Here is a 23309-nt window from a genome sequence, read left to right as displayed (position 1 = left end):
GAATATTTAAATGATTTCTTGGTAAGGGTAACAAGGATGATGCATGTATGGCATGTCACTGGTACTATTGATGAGCTGTTATGTCATTTTCAGTATCTTGTTTACTATTCTTTCTTAAGAAAAAAATCATTTGTAGATTCTTTCTAATGATACTTTTATTTTTATTAACTGTTAACTTTCTTTTAATTAACCTGTGTTTCAAATGCCAATCTGGGATTCGGTTGCAGCCATGTGATGGTTTGGAAATATTATTGGTCTTAGGATTATGTATGTCCTTAAAGTATAAGTGGTTTTTTCATGTGTGGAAAGTACTCTTGAGCTCTTTAATTAAGGCCTAACAATATCTATGCATGTGATTATGGCTATATTTTATGATACTTCTGTATATATATCTATATAAAGTAGGGGCTAGGAGAACAACAATTACATATATTATTATCTTATTTATGACTTTACATTCTTTTAATGTAGCTTTGAAATCCATACAGATGAGCCATGCATATTTCACTGGCTTGCTCATTCTTTCATTAAGGTGAACTCATTCTTGATCTTGGTTAATGCTGCAACCACATCTGTCATTTTAATTCGTTCTTCAGCTGAATCTGCACAACAACTCAAAGCTAATCTCAACACAGATGATATATGAGGCAATACAACATCAATATCTTCATCACCATATAGTTGTATTAAATTAGAGTCCACAACTTCCATCACTGAATCTGGCATTGAGTTGTTGATCCAACTTTTCAAGCTCAACTCTGCAGCAAACATATCATCTGTTGGCATTTTTCTTGTGAATACTTCCATTAGCATGATTCCATAGCTGTATACATCACCTTTGATTGAAATAATTCCTTTAGATCCATATTCTGCATTTCAGTAATAATAATAATAATGATTATCAAATGTTATCAATATAAGAAGCAAATAAAATAGCTTAGATTGTGTTATAGTTAACTAGAAAGTAAAAAGAACTAAGAAAGTACCTGGTGCAACATAGCCTAGTGTAGCCATGGTCTTAGTATGTGTTATGGATTGTCCTTCATCCAAGAGCTTGGCAATGCCAAAGTCACTAACATGTGCAACCATATCTTCATCCAGTAAGACATTACTAGGCTTCAGATCACAATGAACAACTGGTATTGAAGAACCATAATGAAGATATTCCAATGCAGATGCCACATCCATCATTATATTCAACCTTTGCAAGAAATCTAGACAATAGTTATGTGAATACAACCATTTGTCTAGGCTTCCATTTGGCATGAATTCCATCACCAAAGATTTGAACTCATCATTTGAGCAACTAGTGATAACCTTAACAAGATTTCGATGGCGTAAATTGCGCATTGCATTGCATTCTGCATCAAAGCTCTTGGATGTTGCTTCCAAGTCCACGTTAATCACTTTAATGGCAACTATCATTCCACTAGAGAGCATGCCTTGATACACAGAACCGAAACCTCCCTTTCCAATTAAGTTACTCTCATTAAATCCATTGGTTGCTTGGACAAGTTCATAGTAGGAAATCCTTTTTGCTGCTCCCAAGTCTGATGAATTCTTTTCAGCTGGATTCTCCTCATCTTTTATTCTATGTCGGCGAACAATTATGCATGCAAGAATCAAAATGATTAACACTATTACAAGGGGTATGCAAATGGCTAAAATCAGTTTTAGCCTTGAACTTTTGCCATCTTGTTTAGCACATGGAGGGACTTGTAAGCGAGGGTTACCACAGAGTGCTTCATTATGCATGAAAGATTGAGCAGTGAAATTTGCAAAAGGTCCACCACTGGGAATCTCTCCTTGCAAGTTATTGTAGGACAAGTTGATGTATTTAAGAAAAGTAAGGGACTCTAAGGATTTTGGAATGGAACCAGACAAAAGATTTTGAGACAAGTCCAAAGAGTTTAAGCTTACCAACTTACCAAGTGATTCAGGAATGGAACCTTGCAACTTGTTGCTTGCCAAGGAAAGATTTTGCAGAGCTAGTGAACTTATTGCAGGAATGTCACCTGAAATGTCATTTCTTGATAGATCCAATAGTACAAGAGCTCTCAATTTTTCTATCCCTGGTGAAAGTTGTCCAGTTAAAGCATTGGAGGACAGGTTCACCTCTAAGATGTCATTGAGATTCCAGAAAGAAGATGGAATCCCTGAGTTCAATTTATTAGAATCCATGTAAACCTTTCTAAGAGAATCCATATTTCCCAAGCATGCTGGTATTGCTCCAGAAAGCTTGTTGCTTGATAAAGCTAGCACACTTAAACTCTTGATTTCACAAAGCTCATCAATGATGGATCCCTGCAATCCATTGTAGCTCAGATTCAAAGACTGAAGGTTCTGTAACCTTTTGATTGTAGCAGGAATTGGTCCAGATATATTATTCCCATATAAATTCAAATTCCACAGGCTTGTTATGTTTCCTACTTCCATTGGAATGTTGCCATAGATTCCACAATTATCTGCTTGAAAGAGTACCAAAGACTGGGACAAGTTTCCAATTGATTTAGGAAGAGTTGCATTTAAAGGATTGTTAGATAGGATTATCCTTCTCAAATGTGTAGAACTTGTCAAGGAAGTAAGGAAGTCGAGTTCATGAGAATCATTATCGGTTGTCAAGTTATTGCCACCTATATGGAGAACTTCGAGTATGGATAGATCTCGAAACGCAGCTGGCATGACTCCACTGAATTGATTCTCACTCAAGTCCAGTTTAGTGAGCAAAGTAGCATTGAATAAACCACTTGGAATGGTTCCAACAAATTTGTTCCCAGTTAAGTGCAGTTGATCCAGGTTAGGAAGGTTATAGCCTTTGTCTGATGGAAGAGTGCCTGAGAGAGAATTGTATGAAAGATACAACAATCTCAAAGCTGTACTATTCAGAAGCTTTAGGGGAATAGTTCCACTCAATTTGTTAAATCCAAGCATAAGATACTGAAGATTGTTCAGATCAGCAAGCTCACCTGGTATGGTACCTAGAAGCATAGCAAAATGTCTCAACAATAATACCTTATGGATTCAAGTAGTAAATTGAACAGGACTAAATGCATGCAAGAGTAGGTAAATTGGTCAAGTATGAAGAAGTATATACCTGTAAACTGGTTATACATTAGTCTTAAAACTTTGAGTTGTGTGCATCTGCTAATTGATCTTGGAATGATCCCTTCAAATTGATTGGTATCTAGGTACAAACATTCCAGTTGAGGGAGCAGATGACACATATCACTTGGAAGCTGCCCCTTTAACTTGTTCTCCATAAGGCTCATTATCACCAAAGAAGAGATGTTTAAAAGGGAGAATGGAACCTCACCTATATATATATATACACAATAATAAGCATTAAACAATGCCTTTCCAGAACAGAATATTTTAGGCATTACTATCAAAGTAATTAACAATGTTGGTGTAAGTTCATACCTTCCAAGTTATTGTCATCAAGATATAAATACTGAAGCTTAGTCAAGTTTCCGAAATCGCTTGGCATGGGACCTTTATCGAAACCATTGACGGATAGATTAACATGGATCAACTCTTGGCAGTTATGCCAAACAGTTGGCATCTTACCAGAGAGATCATTTTCGTTGAGATAAAGGTAAGAAAGTTGGGGAAGGCCTTGACAAATGTTTGATGGAAGAGTGCCAGAGAGATCATTGAAGTGAAGAATGAAATCATACAACACTGACATGTTGAATAATGTTGCTGGTATTTTGCCACTAAGCTTATTGTGATCAAATCTCATTCTCCTTAGTTTAGTAAGATCACCCACCTCTCTTGGAATTTCTCCTTTAATTCATCAAAACATGCACATGAAAAAAACATTATTATGCAAGTTGGAATAATAATAAAGTATATAAACTCTATGCATGGTAATAGAAAACAACATTCCTAACATCATATATTTAATTTAATATCAAGAGAGAGAGCTCAGGTTGCATTGACTTTGGAAGAAAGCTTTTGTTGCTCTCATCAATAACCGGTGCCGGCAAAATTAGAAAAGCTTTTGTTGCATTCACATAAATTCTTTCATAAACTTATTAAATAATTTAATATATTTGACTCAATTATTGTTTAATGATTCTTATCTATTATCTTTAGATAAAAACAAAAAACAGCGTGAATAGAAAACCTTCACTCAAATTCCTTATTTAATTTCGTGTGAAAACTGATGAGTTAAGAGTTAGTATTTGATTGTTATCTTGCCTCAACCCTCATGTGGTCGTGTACGTATTACATCATGCAGGTAGCAAAAATGGACTTTGAAAAGTCAACCTTCAAATTTCTTTATCTTATCTGTTCAGTTATCTTATCATGTCCCTTTGTACATAGAAAGAATATATACAATGTATTAATTAAAATTAAATTATGAAAAATAATTTTAATATTACTATAATAAATTAAACGTTCACTTAAAAATCTAACTTACATTGTACTATTTTAATTGGTAAAAATTCAGGTGTAGTCAACTTTACGTGAAGTTGATAGCCGAGAGCCGTTAGAAAATTTAGTCAAATCAATCAAATCATTTAACGACTTTCAGCTATTAACTTTATGTGAAGTCGAATGCACATTAGTTTTCTCCGTTTTAATTACTACTAGAAAAAAAAAAAAAGAAAACTGAAAGTGATATACACAAGACTTTTCTCTTAAAAGAATATGTCTAAATGCATGTGACTATTAGGTACGGAAATAGTACCTGATATGAAGTTAGAACCAAGGTTGAATACTTCAAGCAAAGTGAGGTTGGAAACTGTTGGTGGTATAATTCCAGAAAGTGAGTTATTCTCAAAATTGAAGAGCTTCAATTGGCGAAGTTGGCCAATCACGGGTGGAATAGTTCCATTGATGAGATTTGATGAACAATCGAATTCGACCAAGTTGGACAAGTTGGACACAGATTGAGGAATGGAACCACCAAACGCGTTGGAACTCAAGTTGAGCAACCTTAGTTGATGCAACGAAAACATCTCCTGTGGCAACATACCATGAAAGTTGTTGCCTTTGAGGTCAAGCTCCTCAAGGAAAGAGAGGTTCCCCACGTGCGGGGGAATGGTACCTACGAGACCCATGTTACTAAGATTCAGAGACTTCACTCTTCCGTTGTCCAAATCGCAAATGACACCAACCCAGTTGCATAAAGAAGATGATGAAGAGGTTGACCAGTTACTAAGCATGTGATTTGGGTCTGAAGTAATGGAGGATTTGAATGCAAGAAGAGCAGATTCATCATCGGTGCTGGTGATGCTTTTTCCAAGAGTAGATAATAAAGCAAAGGTGTAATAAAAAGAGAGCAAGAAAACAGAGACATGAAACCATGGGTTGATGGCCATTTCAGTAGAGAAAAAATGTCTTGAGCTTCTTTAATTATTTTCGGATCCTTTCATATATATAGCAACCATAAGGTAAAAAATCAGGTGCAGTCGACTTTATGTGAAGTTGATAGCTAAAAGTTTGTTAGATGATTTGACTGATTTGACTAAATTTTCATCTACCAATTCTTAACTATCAAATTCATGTAAAGGTGACTCCACTTGAATTTTCAATAATATTTTATCATTATTGGTGTCGGTGTGTATCCTTTGCTATATCTTATACATACAAATAAAATGTTAAGTTGAATATTCAAATTATTGATATATTATATATGATATTGACTATACTTCAGAATTATGAGTGGAAAAAAATTTTACAAAAATAATGGCGTTCACATTCATGTCCACTAGGTGTACATACATGTTGAGTGTTGTCGTATGTACACGTGTTATTGACTATTGACTATTTTGCGACTCAATACACAGCGTTTCAACTTGAGGCTGAAATGGAAATATTTCAGTCTTATATTAATTCCATTCATTCATCTAAGCTGGTTTTAACTATGCCAATTTTAAAATTAGATGAACATATATACGTATGGTGAATAAAGTCTACGTGTGTTAATAAATAAATAGAGTTGATTGTTGTTGTCACCTTCATTTCAAAGAAAGATGGCACATTCTTTTTCCATTCATACTTTCCTTTTTCTCCTTTTGGCTATATGTATTCTTTCCAAGATGACATGCTCTTACCCTGGAAGGAATTCAAATTAGAGAGCCGCCACCTCAATCATCGTCACGGTGGAATTTCTCAATTCTCATCAGCCACAGCACATTGTTTTTCTCAAACCATTTTTGTACGTGTCACAACCTAAATTTTGTAAACCATGCATATAAAAAGTTATAAACTTATACAATTTTTTGTTCTTATTTCAAACTACTATAAATGCATGCACACATACTTAATACTAGCTACTATATGTCTATATGCTAATAAATTCCATTTGCGCAATCTTCTTAGTCATCGTCGCGTTTTTCTTCATGGCAGAATTTACTCTTTTCTTTTTTCTCTAATATCTTAGAAATTTTACAAATAATAATATAAAATTCTTCAACACTTTAGCATTTAAACTATTCTAAAAAACATTTTGTATTTGTCTCTTGGGTAGCTAAATAAAAAAAAAAAACTTCACATAAAAATTGTCTCCACCCAAATTTTAATTTGATTATGTCATTGGTGTGTAGCTTACAATTGTATCCAAATTTTATTACGGAATTGTTTGCTTTGTGAAAAATGAACTAACTATAAACGAAGCCTGGTCAATTTTTTTTTCTTCATCATAAATGATAATAGTCTAATAAAACTTTAATTTGATTAAAGTAGTGAAAAAGATAGGCTACAAATGTGAAAGAGAATTTGCACCCACAAAAGCAGGTATTTTAATGTACCAAAAAAAGTGTAGGGTTATTATAAAACTAGAGTCAGCTGAATTCTCAATGAACTTTATATGTAAAGTCAACGATTCAAATACTTCAATTTTTTGTAGAGTCCCGTTAGGAAGCGGTATCTATACAATGGTTATAATGAGCTGTTTATTAGGCTCAATATAAGTTAAAAATGAGAATTAACTCTTTTTTATCCTAATTTACTAATGTCTGTTCAGTTTTGTTTTAACCCCTAATTTTAAATTTTTTTCCAATAAACCCCACATTTTCGTCGTTAAACATCCCGTCCCCGCAGCTTTCGTGTGACCTGCAACGTGCGTCATGCTGATCAGCACTTTAGGAGCCAACCCACACCGCGTCCGTCCTCCCTTCCTGGCAGCAACCGCTGCGCACTGTCACGACTGAACATCCCCGCCGAGTTGCCGCCTGACACGGAGCCTCCAACGCGTGCAACTGCTCTCGCAGGAAGCAACCGCTGCTAAACGTGGCGGCTGAACACCTAGCCGCAGCTTCCCGGGATGTTCTGGAACCCCATCAGCGACAAAAGGGAAAAAAGGTTTTTTCCTTGTATGTGATAGCTTTCTTGTTGGGGAAGGGGAAAAAATGTTTTTTTCTTTTTACTTCTGAGTTGCTAAGTTCTGTATGGGTTTTTTTCCAAATCTGAAAAGAAGAGTTAACAGTTGCTATAGTACTATGTTGAGCCTTCCTAACTATTATGTTTTTTTGTCTGTTTTTGTTTTATTATTATTATTTTCCTTGCTTGTTGCACTTATGCTTAGATTTTGAAAAGTTTTAATTGATGTTCCATTTTTAAGAGGAGAATAATGAGAGTTGTACTCCTTTCTCTTGTTAGAGTATAGACGTTAGTAAAATTTAAAACATGTTTGCAGATGAATACAATTGAAATGAAACTTTAGTTGTTTACTGTGTCATATATATATATAGAGAGAGAGAATTTATTTCTTGTATTTTGAGTTTTGAACGCTAAGTTCTAATGAAGTAGCTTGAGAAAGAATATATAGAATGAGTACTGTTCTAGTTTTTATTTTGTCTTAGAGAGATAGCATTAGGCGCAAATAGTAAAAATATAAAACACTGGAGTATTTATTTTTCATATTTTTAATAGTGTTTATATCATAGCAGCATTCTTAGTAGCATTCTTAGTATCTGTTTTCATGAAGTGGCGCTTCATATTGAATTAAGTCTATAAATTGGAAATAGGTCTTCTTTTTGTGTTTGATCATAATTCAATATAACTTTGTTGCCTTGAGTTTAGATGTATGATTTATTTTGATTTTGCGGATATCTTATTGTACAAATAATGAGTTAAAATGCGAATTGGTTGGTTACTTTACCGTACATTTGGATGGTCGATTTTCATGATGATGATGGCTTTTCTTATCTTAGTACATTGTCAGCTTGTTTGAACGAGTTATTGTTTGATGGCGACTATTTTTCTGATCTTAGTACATATATGATGCTAATTATATTAACTGTTTATTTAGTTTGAAGAAGTTCAAGTTAGATGTTTAATATCACACATACATCTTATTTTAATTTTATTATGAACATATCACATAAAGAGATTAATTTTCTTTTATTTGGTGTTAAATTACTTTATTTAATCATAGAGAGGATATAACTCGATTCCTAAATAGAACAAATACAACATTAGTTACATATATTGGAAATTTAAGCATTTTTCTTAAATAATAAAATAAGGAGGGAAGAGACTTTTACCAAAAATAAGCGGCATAACATAGAAGTGGTATTCTGCATTTCTTTTAGCATGCATCCAACTATGTTTTAGCTTCTTTCTAATTACTAACAACATATCATGCATATAATAACAAAAGAAGACCTTATGTAGTAACATATATGCTATCTGTTTATGTTGTTGGTGGTGTCATTGGATTTTAATTAAGAATGTAATAATTGAATAAAAGTTCTTAATTTATTAGATGTTTATTATCAACTAAAATGGATGTTTATTTTACTATGTATGCAGATGGTTTGTTTATTCAAAAAGTGGATGTTTATTTTACTTATAGTATTGATCTTTTGCTTGATTTGTTGAATTCTGCATGTACATGTTCCACTAGTTTCTTTTGTTAAGTGGTTTTGGAGTAATGGAGAAAAATTGGATTAGACTTAGTTTATATTTTCTTGAATTGAAGTTGGGTTTGAATTAGGCTATTTAAACATGGTTCAATGATGAAATTTTGGTTAATTTATTAGATGTTTATTATTAACTAAAGCGGATATTTATTTTACTATGTATGCATATGTTCATTTTATTTTGTGTTGGAATTGAGTTTTACTTTGTTTTATTGGTTATAGTGAAATCAATTATTTAGTTAATTATTTAGTTATGCTTTTTTGAGGTTAATTTTTTTTCATAGATTGTTGATTATCTTCTAAAGCTTGGGGTTAATGAGTTCTTGTTACACACTAGTAATTGATATGCCTGAAAATTGAACCGTGTTCCTATTTTTCAGTGCACATCGACTATCGCACGGGTTACAAAATTGAAGAGTAAGAAAGAGAAAGAAGGATCATAGGTACAATTTCTAACAGCCAAAATGTTGGAGAAAGATTACAAGTAGGGAGTTCCTGACAAGCTTCCTTAACTTAGCCTTGAAGAGTTTAATACTGTCATCATGATGGTAGTATTTTTTGAAAATTCTTGTTATATTAATACACTTTTAAATATTGATGACTAACTATTGGCTTTCTATTATTTCTCTAAAATATAAGTTATATATCTCGTGTAAATGTTATGTAATAAAATTTTTTTTTTTTAATTTCAAATTAAGACTTTATTTGTTTTTCAAGTTAATATCAATGTTTACAGGAATCGTATTTTAATCTATAATTCCAAAACCATAAAAGAAAAGAAAAACGCGGAGCATGAGGAAGCAAAAGCCAGAAAATTAAGTAAAGGACAAACGGTATACCCAAAATAAATATTCACTCTAAAAAGGAAGGAACAATTCACATACATAGTAAATGAACATCCACATTAGTTGATAAGAAACAACTAAGTAATTGACCAAAAATACCACTTGTGCATCATATTTAAATGACATAACTAAAACCCAGCTTGAATTCAATCAAATTAAACTAAATCTAATTCAACTTGCGGGGTATGTGCAAAAAAAATGCAGAAAATCAAGTAAAAGACAAATAATTATTCAAAATAACCATCTACTTTAGAATGGAAAAAACCATATGCAATTATAGTAAAATGAACATTCGACTTAATTTAAATGGCTAAAGAAAAATACGATTTAGTATTGTTTTACAAATCTAAATGTCACATAACCCTGTTATAACTTAATCACTTATATCTAATTGCGACAACTCCAAACATACTTGAATTCAGTAAATGGTACACTAAATCCAATTCTACAATATGACTAAGTCTCGTCTCATCAGTTTCTAACTCAGTCACGTCCATCACTTCTACGACCTACAATCGAACACAAAAAAAAAAAAAAAAACAACCAAAGGAATTAAGTGACATATGGTACTATGACATAAATATCGGCAATATAAACCACCAAGAAAATGACTAACTTAAACAGGATTAAGCATGTTAGTAAAATTTCAGTTTATAATAGGCACCATGCTCACAATATTTTTTAACAAATTCTTCTAATAAGGCAAATTTATATTAAATTCAATCCAAATCAAATAAACATCCAAATTAGAATGAAAATAACTATCGACCTACCTAGTAAAATGAACATCCGGCTTATATTAAGACTACTTTACACTGAGAGTACATTAAAATTAAATTCTAGAACACATATCTATGCTTCTCTTTGTGAAAAAGAACCATTGGAACTAAAGGAGCCAGTTCGGGTAGTAACAATGTTATGGACAGTGAATTGCTCAAGCAAATTGCACATGCTCATGGTAAAATAGTTGCTCAGGTTAAAAAAAAATAGAAAAAATAATTAAAGTTGTGCATCAATTTTGAGTTATATATATATATATATGTAAATCTTAGATTAAATATCTAATGATGTAATGCATTTAAATTGGTTATAGGTAAGTCTTAGATAGTTGTATGATCAAGATGTGACTTTTGCAGTGAAGAGCTACAACAAATAGAGAATGAAACAAAATTTAGATATATTTGATTTTTCACTTACAAATGATGACTACTAAAAGATTAATCACATCAAATAGAAGCGCAAATTGAAGAACGGTCTTGTTGCTTTCGATCTTCCTGACCTATTTGATGGAGAAAATTAGATACCACACTCATTCATCATGTTTTAGGAAAAACAAATTGGTATGATCTAATGCTAGAAGTTAGGCTATTACAATACAGGAGAAAGAGACCTACATAACTTGATACGCACAGATATTATCACCTGCCGATCAAAACTAACGAAAATGAAATGAAAAGCTATGAAGATGTATATAAGTATAATGGCCCTGCCATCCCCTAAAAACATAAGTTTATTTATTGAAACTCTCTACTCTATTTGGTATTATTTTTGGTCCAAATTGAAGAACTAACATGTACAGCATATAAAACAGAAACACGATGATAAACTCTTTAATTTTTCACAGGTAATTACTATGAAGATTAATTATTTGATTGATTTTTATGCCTAAGTCAAAACTAAGTCCTAATATGAGGAGAGTTAGCTCAAGAAGTTTTTTAATATGATCAAACATTATATTATTTCCCTCAAAACTAAGCTTTATGCTATAATAATTCAGGTTTCGAAATTCAATATATACAAGCTAAGGAATTTAGTTGCAATTATTATTATTATTATTATTATTATTATTATTATTATTATTATTATTATTAGTAGGATTGAAAGTTAAGGGGCATCAAACCATATTAAATTTAATAGAAAATGAACATCCAAATTAGTGCTTCATAAAATTTCATAAAATTCTAAAAAAAAAAAAAGAAGGAGAAATGAGGACCTTTTGGAATGCGACAGCTAGGGGTGACAAACGGGTTTAAACTCGTCGGCCCGGCCCACGTAACCCGCAAAAAAAAAGCGGGTCAGGCTGAAAAATTAAGACCGCCAAATAGTAAAAGCCCGCTTAACTCGCACCGCTTAAACCGCGGGTTTTGGCGGGCTTTAGCGGGGCGGGGCGGGTTTTCCCGCCGGGCTTAGTATTTTTTTAGTAAGGGTTATTTTTCTAATTTTTTTTTACCAAAACCCAACTTCCCCCAACCCAACTTACAAGAGAATGAAGATGAAAATTGAGTGTTTTAGATTATGTTTGTTTTGTTTTAGAGACAATATTGTTAATTATGTTTTGGATTATGTTTATTTTGCTTTGGAAACAATATTTATAATTATGTTTTGGATGAAAACTTGGTTTATAATTATGTTTATTAAATATTTATAATTACAAAGACTTTAATGTTTGTGAATACAAAAATTATAATTTGTTTATACTTTTAGAAATTATAATAGTTAAAAGTAAAAAATAAAAGAGATTTTTTTTATATCTTTATATATATTATTTAATAGTTAAAAGTAAAAAAAAAAGTGGCCCGCCAGCCCGCCGTTAGGCAGGGCGGGCTGGGATTCTGGGATCGCCTCACTAGGCGGGGCGGGGCGGGGCGGACCAGCCCGCCAAATGGCGAGCTTCTGGCAAGGCGGGGTGGGGCGGGGCGGGCTTCCCCGCTTGCCACCCCTAGCGGCAGCGATCGACGACGATGCAATTGCGAGGGGAGGAGCGCTGCGGCAGCGATCTGCGAACTGCGAGGAGAGGGGGTGAACTGCGAATCGCGAGTGAAAGGGAGATGGAGTGGTAGCGGCTCCTCGAATCGCGACTGGGAGGGCGCGAGCGTTCATGAACAGCAATGGCTGTGGTTGATTCCGTCACAGAAGAAGGGCGAGTGGTCGCCGAACAATGGCGCGGTGGCGTAACGGCATGTTGCTGTCCTTCGCACGGGCTCCTGCATCAATAGCGGTGGCTGCGGCGATCTGCAATGAGAACGGGGTGACGGAAGTCTGGTCGGTGCCGCCGCAACGTGGTAACGACGTGAAGAAAAGGTACGTCAAGTTGTTAGGAGCAGGGTAGAGCGGCACGGCGTTGGAAGTTTGGGGGAGAGAGATTAAGGTTTGAGGGAGAGGGCTTGGATACTAATAAGTGAGAACAGATTTGTTTTATAGGATGGATTTTTTTATTTTTTAAAAATTTAAATTTTGAAATTAATTAACTTAAGTGTTATTCAATTTTAATTTCAATTTAACCCTATTGTACATATTGTACACATTGTACAATATATATATTGGCTCCTCCTAGTTTTCTTTTTTATCAATTATTGAACATCAAATATTTGTACTGTCAACAAAGGAGAAAGGGAAAGAAACTATATGCTTAAGGCCTACATTGGGCTTAGTATTTTTGGACGTACTATATCTACATTATTGGGCTCCATGACTTTGGTGGGCTGCTTATGGACCATCTACCGAAAAAGGAGAAATAAACAAAATGTTTTATTTTGGGCCTTGAGGGCCCGCATAATTATCAAAAAAAAAAAAAGCTGAGATAGTTAGTTCATAAACCCTAGAAAGCAGAGTGGCTGAACATTTTAGTTGCTGCCGCGCTGCTGCATTTCACTTCCTTCCACAAAGCGCCATGGTTATTCCTTTCTTCATATGCATATCTTTCTTCGGATTTAGATCTACGTTCAGATTTTGTTTATATATTGAATTGGTTTTGTTCTTATACAACTTGGAATGAGTGTGAACACTTTAATGGATGCAGGCATCGGAGAAGAAGCTTGCGAACCCTATGAGGGAAATCAAAGTGCAGAAGCTTGTCCTCAACATCTCCGTCGGCGAGAGCGGCGATCGTCTCACCAGAGCTTCCAAGGTCTTGGAACAGCTCAGCGGCCAAACCCCTGTCTTCTCCAAGGGTACTCTTTCATCTAAACCCTAAACCTAATCTCTTTTTTGTTGTTTATCTTCTATAATTCGTGGTTTGGTTTGGTTTGGTTCACAACAGCTAGGTACACTGTGCGTTCATTTGGAATAAGGCGTAATGAAAAGATTGCTTGCTATGTCACCGTTAGGGGAGACAAGGCCATGCAACTTCTTGAGAGTGGGTTGAAGGTCAAGGAGTATGAGCTGCTTAGGAGGAATTTCAGCGATACTGGCTGCTTTGGTTTTGGAATCCAGGAGCACATTGATCTCGGGATCAAGTAAGTTTCTCATTATGCCCTTAAATCATGTATATTATGTATATTGCTATATAGGAATGTTTAATTAGGGAGAGTTCTTGGAAATTCACATGTTATACATTGATTTATACTAATATATAAATATGGTGGTTGTGCGATGTTACATTCATTATACATTAGTGGTGCTCAAGGAAAAATGTAATCATGTATAAATGTTGAGGTTCAACTCAAAGAAATTTGATGTTGGTTTAAATGGATTTGCTTACATGAGTGGTTTTTCTTTGGGCATGGTGTTGGAAGATATAAAAATAATTTTTAGTTGTGTGTGTTATGCTAATGTTGTGTTATTTTGCTTCAGGTATGATCCTTCTACTGGGATCTACGGCATGGATTTCTTTGTCGTCTTAGAGCGTGCTGGATACCGTGTGGGTAGGCGGAGGAGACGAAAGTCCCGCGTTGGAATTCAACACAGGGTCACCAAAGAAGATGCAATGAAGTGGTTTCAAGTTAAGTACGAAGGAGTTATTCTTAACAAGTCCCAACAAATTGTATCCTAGACAGCACTATTTTAGTTTTTTTTTTTTGGACTGGTAGTCAGCAACATGCAACTATTTTATTTGGTTTTCTTCAAGTTTTGATGGGATTTTTCCCATTTTTACGAAGCAAGATATTTGTTTCATTTTGAGTTCAATACAATGCCGGTATTGTTTTTATTTAATTTCGGGTGTCATTTCCTGAAGGGACGTAACTTGATATTGTTAATGTTGGGTATTGCATGTGTTTGTTGTTTATGTCTATTAACGCCTGTTATAGCTACAAAAGCATTGTGTTTGAACCGTTCTATGATTTCTGGCGATTCAGCATACCATGTTGATTTGCATAAATTCTATGAAATCTGAGTTTCATATAATCCGTAGTTCCATACATTTGTACAATCTGATGGTAGTTAGAGTCATCACAAGGAAAACTAGGATTAGGTCTAGTCTAGGATCCAAGTACTTTGATAAGTTCGCTCTTCTTAAGCTTAGAGTAACCTTTTATTCCTCTTGACTTGGCCAGTTCTTTCAACTGGGCAAGTTTCATTTCTTCCAGGGTTTCTTGCTCTGGTTGAACCTTTGTTTCCAACGAAATGTTTGATGATCCATAGTTAGGTTGCCCAATAGTGTTGCTTCTTGGGGTTGATAGAGATGGAATAGGGGATTTCTTTGCAAAGTTTGAAGGTAGCCTGGTCAACTTAAACCCTAATACATGTGGGTTCCCCTCTGCTCCTTCCTCATTTCTTGGCGCGGATATTTTCTCCGACAAATCCCTCTGTTTTGACTTGTTTGAGATATTACCTGCTGTAAATAGAATCAAATGAGAATTAGAAATGAAAAATCATAAAATGTATCTGCTATTATAACCAAGGCAATACCTTTCACTTGTTTCTTTGGTTCACCAAGAATATCTCGATTATATTCAGCTGAGGGCTTATCCTTGTATTGTGATTTATCCTTTGATATTGAAATCCGTATCTTTTTGAGTAGATCCATTATCTCTTCATGGTGAGGTGACTCTGTTTTCTCAGCCTTGAATGATTTAGATCTCTTGTCTTCAGTTCTCCTACTTGTTTGAATTCCCTTGGTGTCTCCCTTAGATCTGATAATTTTTGAATTGGTAAATGGAGAGACAGCCATTTTGAACGCAATGGGTGAATGTTGAACTTGAACCTCTGCCACATTTTAACAAGCTGCATCATAGTATTATCCTCAGAACTTAGTCCGCACAATAACAGGGAACATTATCACAACATATCACTACCCGAAATTGCATCAAGGTATGTATTGAAGAACAAATAAGATGAAAATTTTGCTAATTATGTTCCCAAAAGCTATCCGAAATTATTCTTCCCGAAAATTAGTTGCGAAGTGAACTCTTCTACCAATTTATAAGTGCCATTTAAGAATGAAGTTAAGCTACCAAGAGATTGATGACTTGTTGGACTAATATTAAAAGCATAAGAAATAAGAAAAGGTAAATGAATGAAATAAATCCAAGAAAAACAGCAATCAAATAAGATTTTCAGAAATCTTTAATACCTCACTCCCAGAACAGAACAGGGAAAGGAAGTTGAAGTACCAGCTAAATAGCAGTGCTTGCTCAAAGAGAAACTCGTGGAGAAAGAGAAGCCAAGAACGCTATAGGATTGAAAAGCAACCACATCCATCTTCCCCAGAAAACGAAAAAAATAATTGGAAAAAACCAATTCTCAAACACAACTTATATTAAATCACAGTTCACAGACCCTCACTACATTTCTTAAATGAACATACATATATTATACTTTATACTCTTTTTATTTATTTATTTATTTGCTTATTCTTTCCCACGGGTAAAATAGCTGGTCCACAATTTTCTGTGATCTGTAACGCGTGCAAGCACGCGCAGACTCTGTGGCTAAAAATCGCAACACCTTTCTTCATATAGGCTTTGCAACTTGCAAGAGGGTATTATCTGTTCATAACAAGCGAATGCACTATTGCGAGTTTGAGACCAAATAAGAACATTCTACATGGCTAAACTATTTCAAAAGTAAAATAAAAATGGACCCAATAATCATAATCATGGAATAGATACATCTGGTCCAATTGTTATGGAACTTGGTTTGGAGCTAAGTAATGGCATGTGGGGTGCAGGGTAGGGATTCTTATTTCATAGGAAAGTGCAAAGTTCGAACAAAGCTGCGTGCAGATCACGTGCAGTGACCAATCCCCTCCACCGACCATTCCTCCTTCCTTGCAAATCAGGCACCTTAATTTGACAAAGCCGCATTTATAACCACTACAGCAGTCACTAGGAAAATCTTGGCCGTGTCTTTTCCATCACTATTTCATCAAATTATTCTTTATGCTCTCTCCCATGGATAAAGATCACACTATACACATTGTATTCTTTTGCTATCTCTCTTGATCACTATGTTAAGCAACTTGCAGTGTGAGCCAAGGTAAATGGAAAAGAACAATTTTTGCAGCTGTTGGATAGTTATTACATTACACTATTTGAAACCTTAAGATATTAAGCTTGACTAATAATAATAATTTATCAGAATTCCAATCTAATTTGGAACAAGAATCGATGTTTAAGTTCTGTAAATATGAAACATGAAATTGGACCAAAGCCAGATATTATGATTCTCCACTCAACAAATCATGTACACCAACCATCATCAACATGGGGGTGCTGTCCCTTTCTGCAAGTCTAGATAAAGAAGTTGTTTTTCCTCAAGTTGTGTGTGCCCACAAATAATAGCATCACTGTTTTGCCCAATTGCTGCAGAACCTGAAATCAATGTCACAACTGCCAGAGCTATCTTGCTCCAAAAATGAACAACAGCGATATGTCAAACAAAAGCCATAGAAGAGAGTTTCAAGACAACTGAAACTATATTCTATCATAGCCTCAAATTCAAATACAAGGTATATAAAAAGGTTAAATTACACTAGACTAATCTTAAAAGTACACAAACATAAGAGTGATTCCGGGAAACTCTGCTTGAGCTAATTGGGATGCAAATAAACACAATATGTAGCAAATAAAAAGGTACAAATCTACTGGATAACACTTCCATCATCTTTAGGATGTTTAAGTAACACTCTCTTCCTTTAAGTTATAAAACATACACTCCATTCCCTTTGTAAAAAAAAAAAAAAAAAATACTCTTTAGTCTATTTGACCAAATTATCTTTTAATAATTATTATAATTATATATAATTTAGTGATAATATAATTTTTCTGTGTAATTAATCTCATTATAGACATGATTTATGATAGATTTTAATGACATCAACTAATCCATATAGTTGATCCAACCTAAAGGGTTAAAGCTTTTTTTGTTGTTTGTTGTTGTAGTGATAAAATAATTATTTGGTTTATTCAATATTATTATTGTAATAAAATTTATTTTTTAATATTTTATCACATAATATAAAATATTTTAACATGTTACAAAATATTTAATCTGAATATTTTTTCATATTTGATGATTAATGATAAAATATTAAAATTACATAATTTTTTATTAAAAATATTTATTTTATATTGTTATTATTATTATAAACCAAACAATTATTATTAATTTATATATATAATTATAATAATTATTAAAAAATATTTTAGTTAAATAAACTAAAAAATATGTTTTGTTTTTGGTGTAAAAAAAAGTAAGCATATATTTTAGGAAAATTTTCAAATGTACCGTTGTATTACAGTGATTTTTAACCGTTGATCTTAATTATATATATTATATATATTTTTTATAATTAAGATCAACGGTTAAAAATCGATAAAACACCGGTATGACAGTACACTTGAAAATTTTTCATAAATAAAAGAAAAAATAGTTTTATTTAGACCATAGTTCTGAAAACCAAACCGAAGCCCTAATCCTTTAAGCAGAAATCACCCACAACTCCACAAGCCAGAAGAGGGATCTGGGATCAGCAGTTCAGCACCGCCATCGCCACCGCATCCCGCAGCGACAGCAGCGACGGCGTTGAGAGCCGCAACCACCACCGCGTTTGGAATTTGGATGAGGATGATGATGTAATCCGCACACAGACTCCAACCGAGAGAAAAGCAAAACCAGCAAATCTCTTCTGTCTTTCTCCAAACTAAATTGGAATGGAATCGACACTCAGGTCAAACACTGAACACTCTAAACTTATAATAAAAAGTAAAAAAGAAAAGGGGAGAAATTTCCCATGGCAGAAAGAGTAGAGGGATTCAACTTCGAGCAAAGGCATGGGAAAAAGAGGGTAAGGGTGGCTCGCGTGTGGAAGACGAAGGAAAACACTACGTTGTGGAGTGGCGAGTCAGCATCAGCCTCTTCTCTGATTGTGTCAACTCTTATCGTTGCCACTGAGACCATGAAGAACACTGTAACCTTCTTCTTCCTCTCTTCTTTTGTGTTATTAAATAATGAGTAGTGCTAGGGAGCTAATGGCTAAGTGTACAATGTGTACAATGGATTAAATCTTTGGTTTATGAATATGAAGACCATCCGGATACTAGGGATAACAATCCGGATACCATGATAATAAACATCTCATGTTATAAAAAGCTAATTTTGGGTTCACAAAAGTTTGAACCTTGATCTTCCGGATTTGGAATTCTTATACCATGTCCTGAAACCACTCATCCCAAAAACGTAACTTAACAGGACAATGTAACACTAATAATAATATCTCTAATACTTTCCAAACCTTCATTGTACACATTGTACGCTTAGGTCATTGGCTCCCTATACTTTTTCTTAAATAATAGTTAATTAGTTGAACCAATTTAATTTTTTAATAGTAAACTAATTTAAAATAATAAAATATAAAAAATTATTTATTTAAAAAAAAATTATATATTTTATACATAAATATATTATTTTATTATATTTAATTTAATTTAATTTAATTTCAGTTAAATTTTTAGGGCATTGGTGTCATTTCACAACAAAACTAGGGTTTAGAGAAACAGAAACGGATCCCCTTAAAATACCCTTCACTCCAAATAACTAGTTCGTTTGATACTGCGGCTGCTACGAGTTGGAGCTTCCATTGTCTCCAAATCTCTCAAGAGCGCAAATCTGCACCGCAACAATGGCCACTTCCGCCGCCGCCACAACTGCCGCAGCGCCACGCCAGCTGTCACAGAAGGAGCAGGACATCCAGATGATGCTTGCTGCTGAGGTCCACCTCGGAACCAAAAATTGCGACTTCCAGATGGAACGCTACGTCTTCAAACGCCGTAATGATGGTCAGTCTTCGTGATCTTTTTCGTTTCTCCTTTTGGATTTTGAGTCTGAATATTATTGAAGAGTGTGTCGATTATGGCGAGTTTGAAGGGTATTTTGCAAAATGTTATATCTTTTCAGTCTCAAATTGTTTATTCTGATATGGATTTTTTCATATTTACTCAAACTGTAGTGAGTAGTTCAGTTCTTGAAATCTAATGCAAACAACACAGATGTGCGTAGTTGTTTTTTGTAATATATTCCTTGCTCTTTTGTGAATTTTGTATTCGATTTTTTTACATTTATCTTTTCCTGTATCTAGGGTTCCTTTTTTGATATATACTTTTTATAAATTTGTTATAATCTAGTGGTTTGTCAATTTTTCTTTATTTGTTTCGTGTTTTCTATTCAAAGAGTCAATTTAATTTCTAATCAGGATTTTGATACGAGTAAGTGTATTTTGTATGACCACCTTTGTGTTCAAAACAGCTTATTATCATAAATTTTATGATAGAGCTTATGAAAGCATTTTTATGTTTGGTTGATTTTTCGTATTCCTTGTTCCCAGGTATTTACATAATTAACCTTGGCAAGACATGGGAGAAGCTCCAACTTGCTGCTAGGATTATTGTTGCTATCGAGAACCCGCAGGACATCATTGTTCAGTCTGCTAGGCCATATGGTCAGAGAGCTGTCCTTAAGTTTGCACAATACACTGGTGCGAATGCAATTGCTGGAAGGCACACTCCTGGAACATTCACTAATCAAATGCAAACATCCTATAACGAGCCTCGTCTACTCATTCTGACTGATCCAAGGACTGATCATCAGGTGCCACTTATGTTATTCACTTGTTTCACTATTAACTGTCAATATGTTTTTTGTGGGAGTTTGAAATTCTGTTATTAATTGATCTCATCTTGGGTTTGTTTTTCTATTTTTTTTTTCAAAAAAATATGTGCAGCCCATTAAGGAAGGTGCTCTTGGAAATATTCCAACCATTGCCTTCTGTGACACCGATTCTCCGATGCGCTATGTTGATGTTGGCATTCCTGCCAATAACAAGGGGAAGCACAGTATTGGTTGTCTGTTTTGGTTATTAGCAAGGATGGTTCTGCAGATGAGGGGTACTATTCGGCCGGGGCTTAAGTGGGACGTGATGGTAAACTAATTTTTGCTCTTAACGGATTGAACTATTATTATTTTGTAGCACTTTTAGATTTATTGTGTTTCCCAATGTCTGCATTGTAAGTGTCTGATCTCGTATGCACTTATTTAGAACAATCTTTCTTGCTATACATACAGGTGTAAAAAATTTCATATTTTAACAAAAGATAGTAGTCTTATTATGTGGTTTCCTTTGAACCTTAGCTAAATTTGTCAACTTTTCATGTGTAGGTGGATTTATTCTTCTATAGAGAACCTGAAGAGGCCAAGCAACAAGAGGAGGAGGAATTACCAGCTGCCCCAGAATATGCCATTCAAGATTTTGGTGCTGCTGGCATTGCCGGCTTCCCCGCAGCTGATGGGGAATGGGGGGCTGTTACAGCTGAACAATCCTGGACTGAACCAGTTCCTCAGCAACCCATTGCAGCTGCTCCTGCTAACTGGGCCCCAGACGCCGGTAAGAATAATTATTTCCACTCTGGATCTGTTAAATTTGATGCAACATAATTGTCGTATTTGCTTCTAATATGTTCTAATCAAATAATTCTGGGTTGTTGTGTTGAATCATTCTCCCTCGATATGCAAGAAAATCTGTGCGCCTTAACATAGTTCTGTCGAAAACTGTGATGGCAATTTATTTGACCCAAGTTCTTTTGTATCCGCAGCTGCAGGTGATTGGGAGCCAGTTCCAGCTCCACAGGCATCCGTTCCTGCACCTGGAGGTGTTGCTCCCACTGGCTGGGACTAGGCATCGTGTTTGGAATTTTGTTTCTATGTTTTCTTTGCTTCCTGAGCAATTTTCCTTCCGGGATTATTTCTTTAGGAAACATACATATTTAGTATTTTGTAGTCTTGGTATTGAGTTTTAAAATTTTGTTGACGTATCGATGGAAGCTTGTTTAGTTTCAACAATTCAAGAGGATTCGTAATGGAAGTTTGAGCAGTTAATTGACAACGACATGCTACTTTTTGCATGGCAAATTTGTTATTGGTGATTGTTCTTCAGTTTGATTAGTATTGAAAAATATAGGTAACCTCAGTATATATGCAAAAGTACAATAAAATAAACTTAGGTATTTTCTTAAAATATATGAAGATCTGCCATTATAACCAAGGCAATACCTTTCACTTGTTTCTTTGGTTCACCAAGAATATCTTTATCATATTCGGCTGAGGGCTTATCCTTGTATTGTGATTTACCCTTTGATATTGAAATCCGTATCCTTTTGAGTAGATCCATTATCTCTTCATGATGAGGTGACTCTGTTTTCTCAGCCTTGAATTATTTAGATCTCTTGTCTTAAGTTTTCCTACTTGTTTGAATTCCCTCGGTGTCTCCTTTAGATCTTATAATCTTTGAATTGGTAAATGGAGAGACAGCCATTTTGAACGCAAAGGGTGAAGGTTGAACTTGAACCTCTGCCACATTTTAACAAGCTGCATCATAGTATTATCCTCAGAACTTAGTCCGCACAATATCAGGGGACATTATCAACATATCACTCCCCTAAATTGCATCAAGTTATGTATTGAAGAACAAATAAGATGAAAATTTTGCTCATTATGTCGCAGAAAGCCATACGAAATTATTCTTCCCAAAAATTTGTTGTGAAGTGAACTCTTCAACTAATTTATAAGTGCCATTTAAGAATAAGAAATCAGAAAAGGTGAATGAATGAAATGAATCCAAGAAAACAGCAATCAAATAAGATTTTCAGAAATCTTTAATACCTCACTCTCTCAGAACAGAACAAGGTAGGAAGTTGAAGTACCAGGTAAATAGCAGTGCTTGTTCAAAGAGAAACTCGTGGAGAAAGAGAAGCCAAGAACGCTATAGGAATGAAAAGCAACCACATCCATCTTCCCCAGAAAAAGAAAAAAATAATTGGAAAAAACCAATTCTCAAACACAACTGATATTAAATCACAGTTCACAGACCCCCACTCCATTTCTTAAATGAACATACATATATTATACTTTATACTCTTTTTATTTATTTATTTACTTATTCTTTCCCACGGGTAAAATAGCTGGTCCACAATTCTCTATGGCTAAAAATCGCAACACCTTTCTTCATATAGGCTTTGCAACTTGCAAGAGGGTATTATCTGTTCATAACAAGCGAATGCACCATTGAGAGTTTGAGACCAAATAAGAACATTCTACATGGCTAAACTATTTCAAAAGTAAAATAAAAATGGACCCAACAATCATAATCATGGAATAGATAGATCTGGTCCAACCCCAATTGTTATGGTACTTGGTTTGGAGCTAAGTAGTGGCATGTGGGGTGCAGGCTAGGGATTCTTATTTCATAGGAAAGTGCAAAGTTCGAACAAAGCTGCGTGCAGATCACGTGCAGTGACCAATCCACTCCACCGACTATTCCTCCTTCCTTGCAAATCAGGCACCTTAATTTGACAAAGCCGCATTTATAACTACAGCA

At 34.5% G+C, this 23309-nt stretch overlaps 4 protein-coding genes and 2 long non-coding RNA genes across 15 annotated transcripts; 3 read left to right on the top strand and 3 right to left on the bottom strand.

Moving 5' to 3' along the window:
* Positions 1–409: 409 nt before the first annotated feature.
* Positions 410–5658, bottom strand: LOC112783475 (uncharacterized). Its single transcript, XM_025826436.2, has 5 exons — positions 4697–5658; positions 3421–3786; positions 3095–3313; positions 987–2978; positions 410–869 (listed from the first exon to the last, which is right to left on the bottom strand). The coding sequence occupies exons 1-5, from the start codon at positions 5328–5330 to the stop codon at positions 517–519; spliced, it is 3564 nt and encodes a 1187-aa protein (XP_025682221.1). The 5' UTR covers positions 5331–5658; the 3' UTR covers positions 410–516.
* A 337-nt stretch (positions 5659–5995) lies between these two features.
* On the top strand, positions 5996–9588 carry LOC140182586 (uncharacterized). The gene is made up of 2 exons (XR_011878481.1): positions 5996–7314; positions 9257–9588. It is a non-coding gene; the product is annotated as an uncharacterized lncRNA (long non-coding RNA).
* Positions 9589–13275: 3687 nt separating this feature from the next.
* LOC112783333 (large ribosomal subunit protein uL5) lies at positions 13276–14653 on the top strand. Of its 2 annotated transcripts, XM_025826253.3 has the most exons (4): positions 13276–13394; positions 13521–13671; positions 13761–13956; positions 14294–14653. In XM_025826253.3, exons 1-4 carry the CDS (start codon positions 13392–13394, stop codon positions 14490–14492), a joined length of 549 nt encoding a protein of 182 aa, XP_025682038.1. In that variant the 5' UTR covers positions 13276–13391; the 3' UTR covers positions 14493–14653. The 2 variants fall into 2 exon arrangements, with proteins under 2 accessions (XP_025682038.1, XP_025682037.1); XM_025826252.3 differs by lacking the exon at positions 13276–13394 and having other exon boundaries at positions 13515–13671.
* Positions 14654–14809: 156 nt separating this feature from the next.
* Positions 14810–16719, bottom strand: LOC112783332 (uncharacterized). Of its 8 annotated transcripts, none has more exons than XM_025826249.3 (3): positions 16014–16719; positions 15350–15664; positions 14810–15275 (listed from the first exon to the last, which is right to left on the bottom strand). In XM_025826249.3, the coding sequence occupies exons 2-3, from the start codon at positions 15609–15611 to the stop codon at positions 14920–14922; spliced, it is 618 nt and encodes a 205-aa protein (XP_025682034.1). In that variant the 5' UTR covers positions 15612–15664; positions 16014–16719; the 3' UTR covers positions 14810–14919. The 8 variants fall into 8 exon arrangements, with proteins under 8 accessions (XP_025682034.1, XP_072085468.1, XP_072085469.1 ...); XM_072229367.1 differs by having other exon boundaries at positions 14810–15272; XM_072229368.1 differs by having other exon boundaries at positions 14810–15272; positions 15350–15646.
* A 1604-nt stretch (positions 16720–18323) lies between these two features.
* Positions 18324–21851, top strand: LOC112783331 (small ribosomal subunit protein uS2). 2 transcript variants are annotated; one of them, XM_072229365.1, is made up of 6 exons: positions 18324–18851; positions 19384–19719; positions 20265–20527; positions 20661–20858; positions 21095–21320; positions 21529–21851. In XM_072229365.1, the coding sequence occupies exons 2-6, from the start codon at positions 19563–19565 to the stop codon at positions 21609–21611; spliced, it is 927 nt and encodes a 308-aa protein (XP_072085466.1). In that variant the 5' UTR covers positions 18324–18851; positions 19384–19562; the 3' UTR covers positions 21612–21851. The 2 variants fall into 2 exon arrangements, with proteins under 2 accessions (XP_072085466.1, XP_025682031.1); XM_025826246.3 differs by having other exon boundaries at positions 18330–18851; positions 19396–19719.
* LOC140182521 (uncharacterized) lies at positions 21830–23268 on the bottom strand. The gene is made up of 2 exons (XR_011878261.1): positions 22636–23268; positions 21830–22300 (listed from the first exon to the last, which is right to left on the bottom strand). It is a non-coding gene; the product is annotated as an uncharacterized lncRNA (long non-coding RNA).
* Between the last annotated feature and the right edge of the window lie 41 nt (positions 23269–23309).

Source organism: Arachis hypogaea, chromosome 20, assembly GCF_003086295.3.
Source record: "Arachis hypogaea cultivar Tifrunner chromosome 20, arahy.Tifrunner.gnm2.J5K5, whole genome shotgun sequence".
NCBI lineage: Eukaryota > Viridiplantae > Streptophyta > Magnoliopsida > Fabales > Fabaceae > Arachis > Arachis hypogaea.
The sequence above is the reverse complement of the archived record's forward strand: the minus strand, read 5'-3'. Positions and strand labels throughout refer to the sequence as shown.

Excerpts from the sequence above, each read along its gene's own strand:
- LOC112783475 (XM_025826436.2), bottom strand. The coding sequence starts at position 5,330 with ATGGCCATCAACCCATGGTTTCATGTCTCTGTTTTCTTGCTCTCTTTT. Across the intron at positions 3,314-3,420 it reads TGATGACAATAACTTGGAAG|GTGAGGTTCCATTCTCCCTT; the intron begins GTATGAACTTAC and ends ATATATATATAG. Across the intron at positions 870-986 it reads ACTAGGCTATGTTGCACCAG|AATATGGATCTAAAGGAATT; the intron begins GTACTTTCTTAG and ends ACTGAAATGCAG.
- LOC112783333 (XM_025826252.3), top strand. The coding sequence starts at position 13,515 with ATGCAGGCATCGGAGAAGAAGCTTGCGAACCCTATGAGGGAAATCAAA. Across the intron at positions 13,672-13,760 it reads AACCCCTGTCTTCTCCAAGG|CTAGGTACACTGTGCGTTCA; the intron begins GTACTCTTTCAT and ends GGTTCACAACAG. Across the intron at positions 13,957-14,293 it reads CACATTGATCTCGGGATCAA|GTATGATCCTTCTACTGGGA; the intron begins GTAAGTTTCTCA and ends ATTTTGCTTCAG.
- LOC112783332 (XM_025826247.3), bottom strand. The coding sequence starts at position 16,141 with ATGGATGTGGTTGCTTTTCAATCCTATAGCGTTCTTGGCTTCTCTTTC. Across the intron at positions 15,647-16,053 it reads CAAGCACTGCTATTTAGCTG|AGGTTCAAGTTCAACATTCA; the intron begins GTACTTCAACTT and ends AAAATGTGGCAG. Across the intron at positions 15,276-15,349 it reads ACCAAAGAAACAAGTGAAAG|CAGGTAATATCTCAAACAAG; the intron begins GTATTGCCTTGG and ends TTCTATTTACAG.
- LOC112783331 (XM_072229365.1), top strand. The coding sequence starts at position 19,563 with ATGGCCACTTCCGCCGCCGCCACAACTGCCGCAGCGCCACGCCAGCTG. Across the intron at positions 19,720-20,264 it reads CTTCAAACGCCGTAATGATG|GTATTTACATAATTAACCTT; the intron begins GTCAGTCTTCGT and ends CCTTGTTCCCAG. Across the intron at positions 21,321-21,528 it reads TAACTGGGCCCCAGACGCCG|CTGCAGGTGATTGGGAGCCA; the intron begins GTAAGAATAATT and ends TTGTATCCGCAG.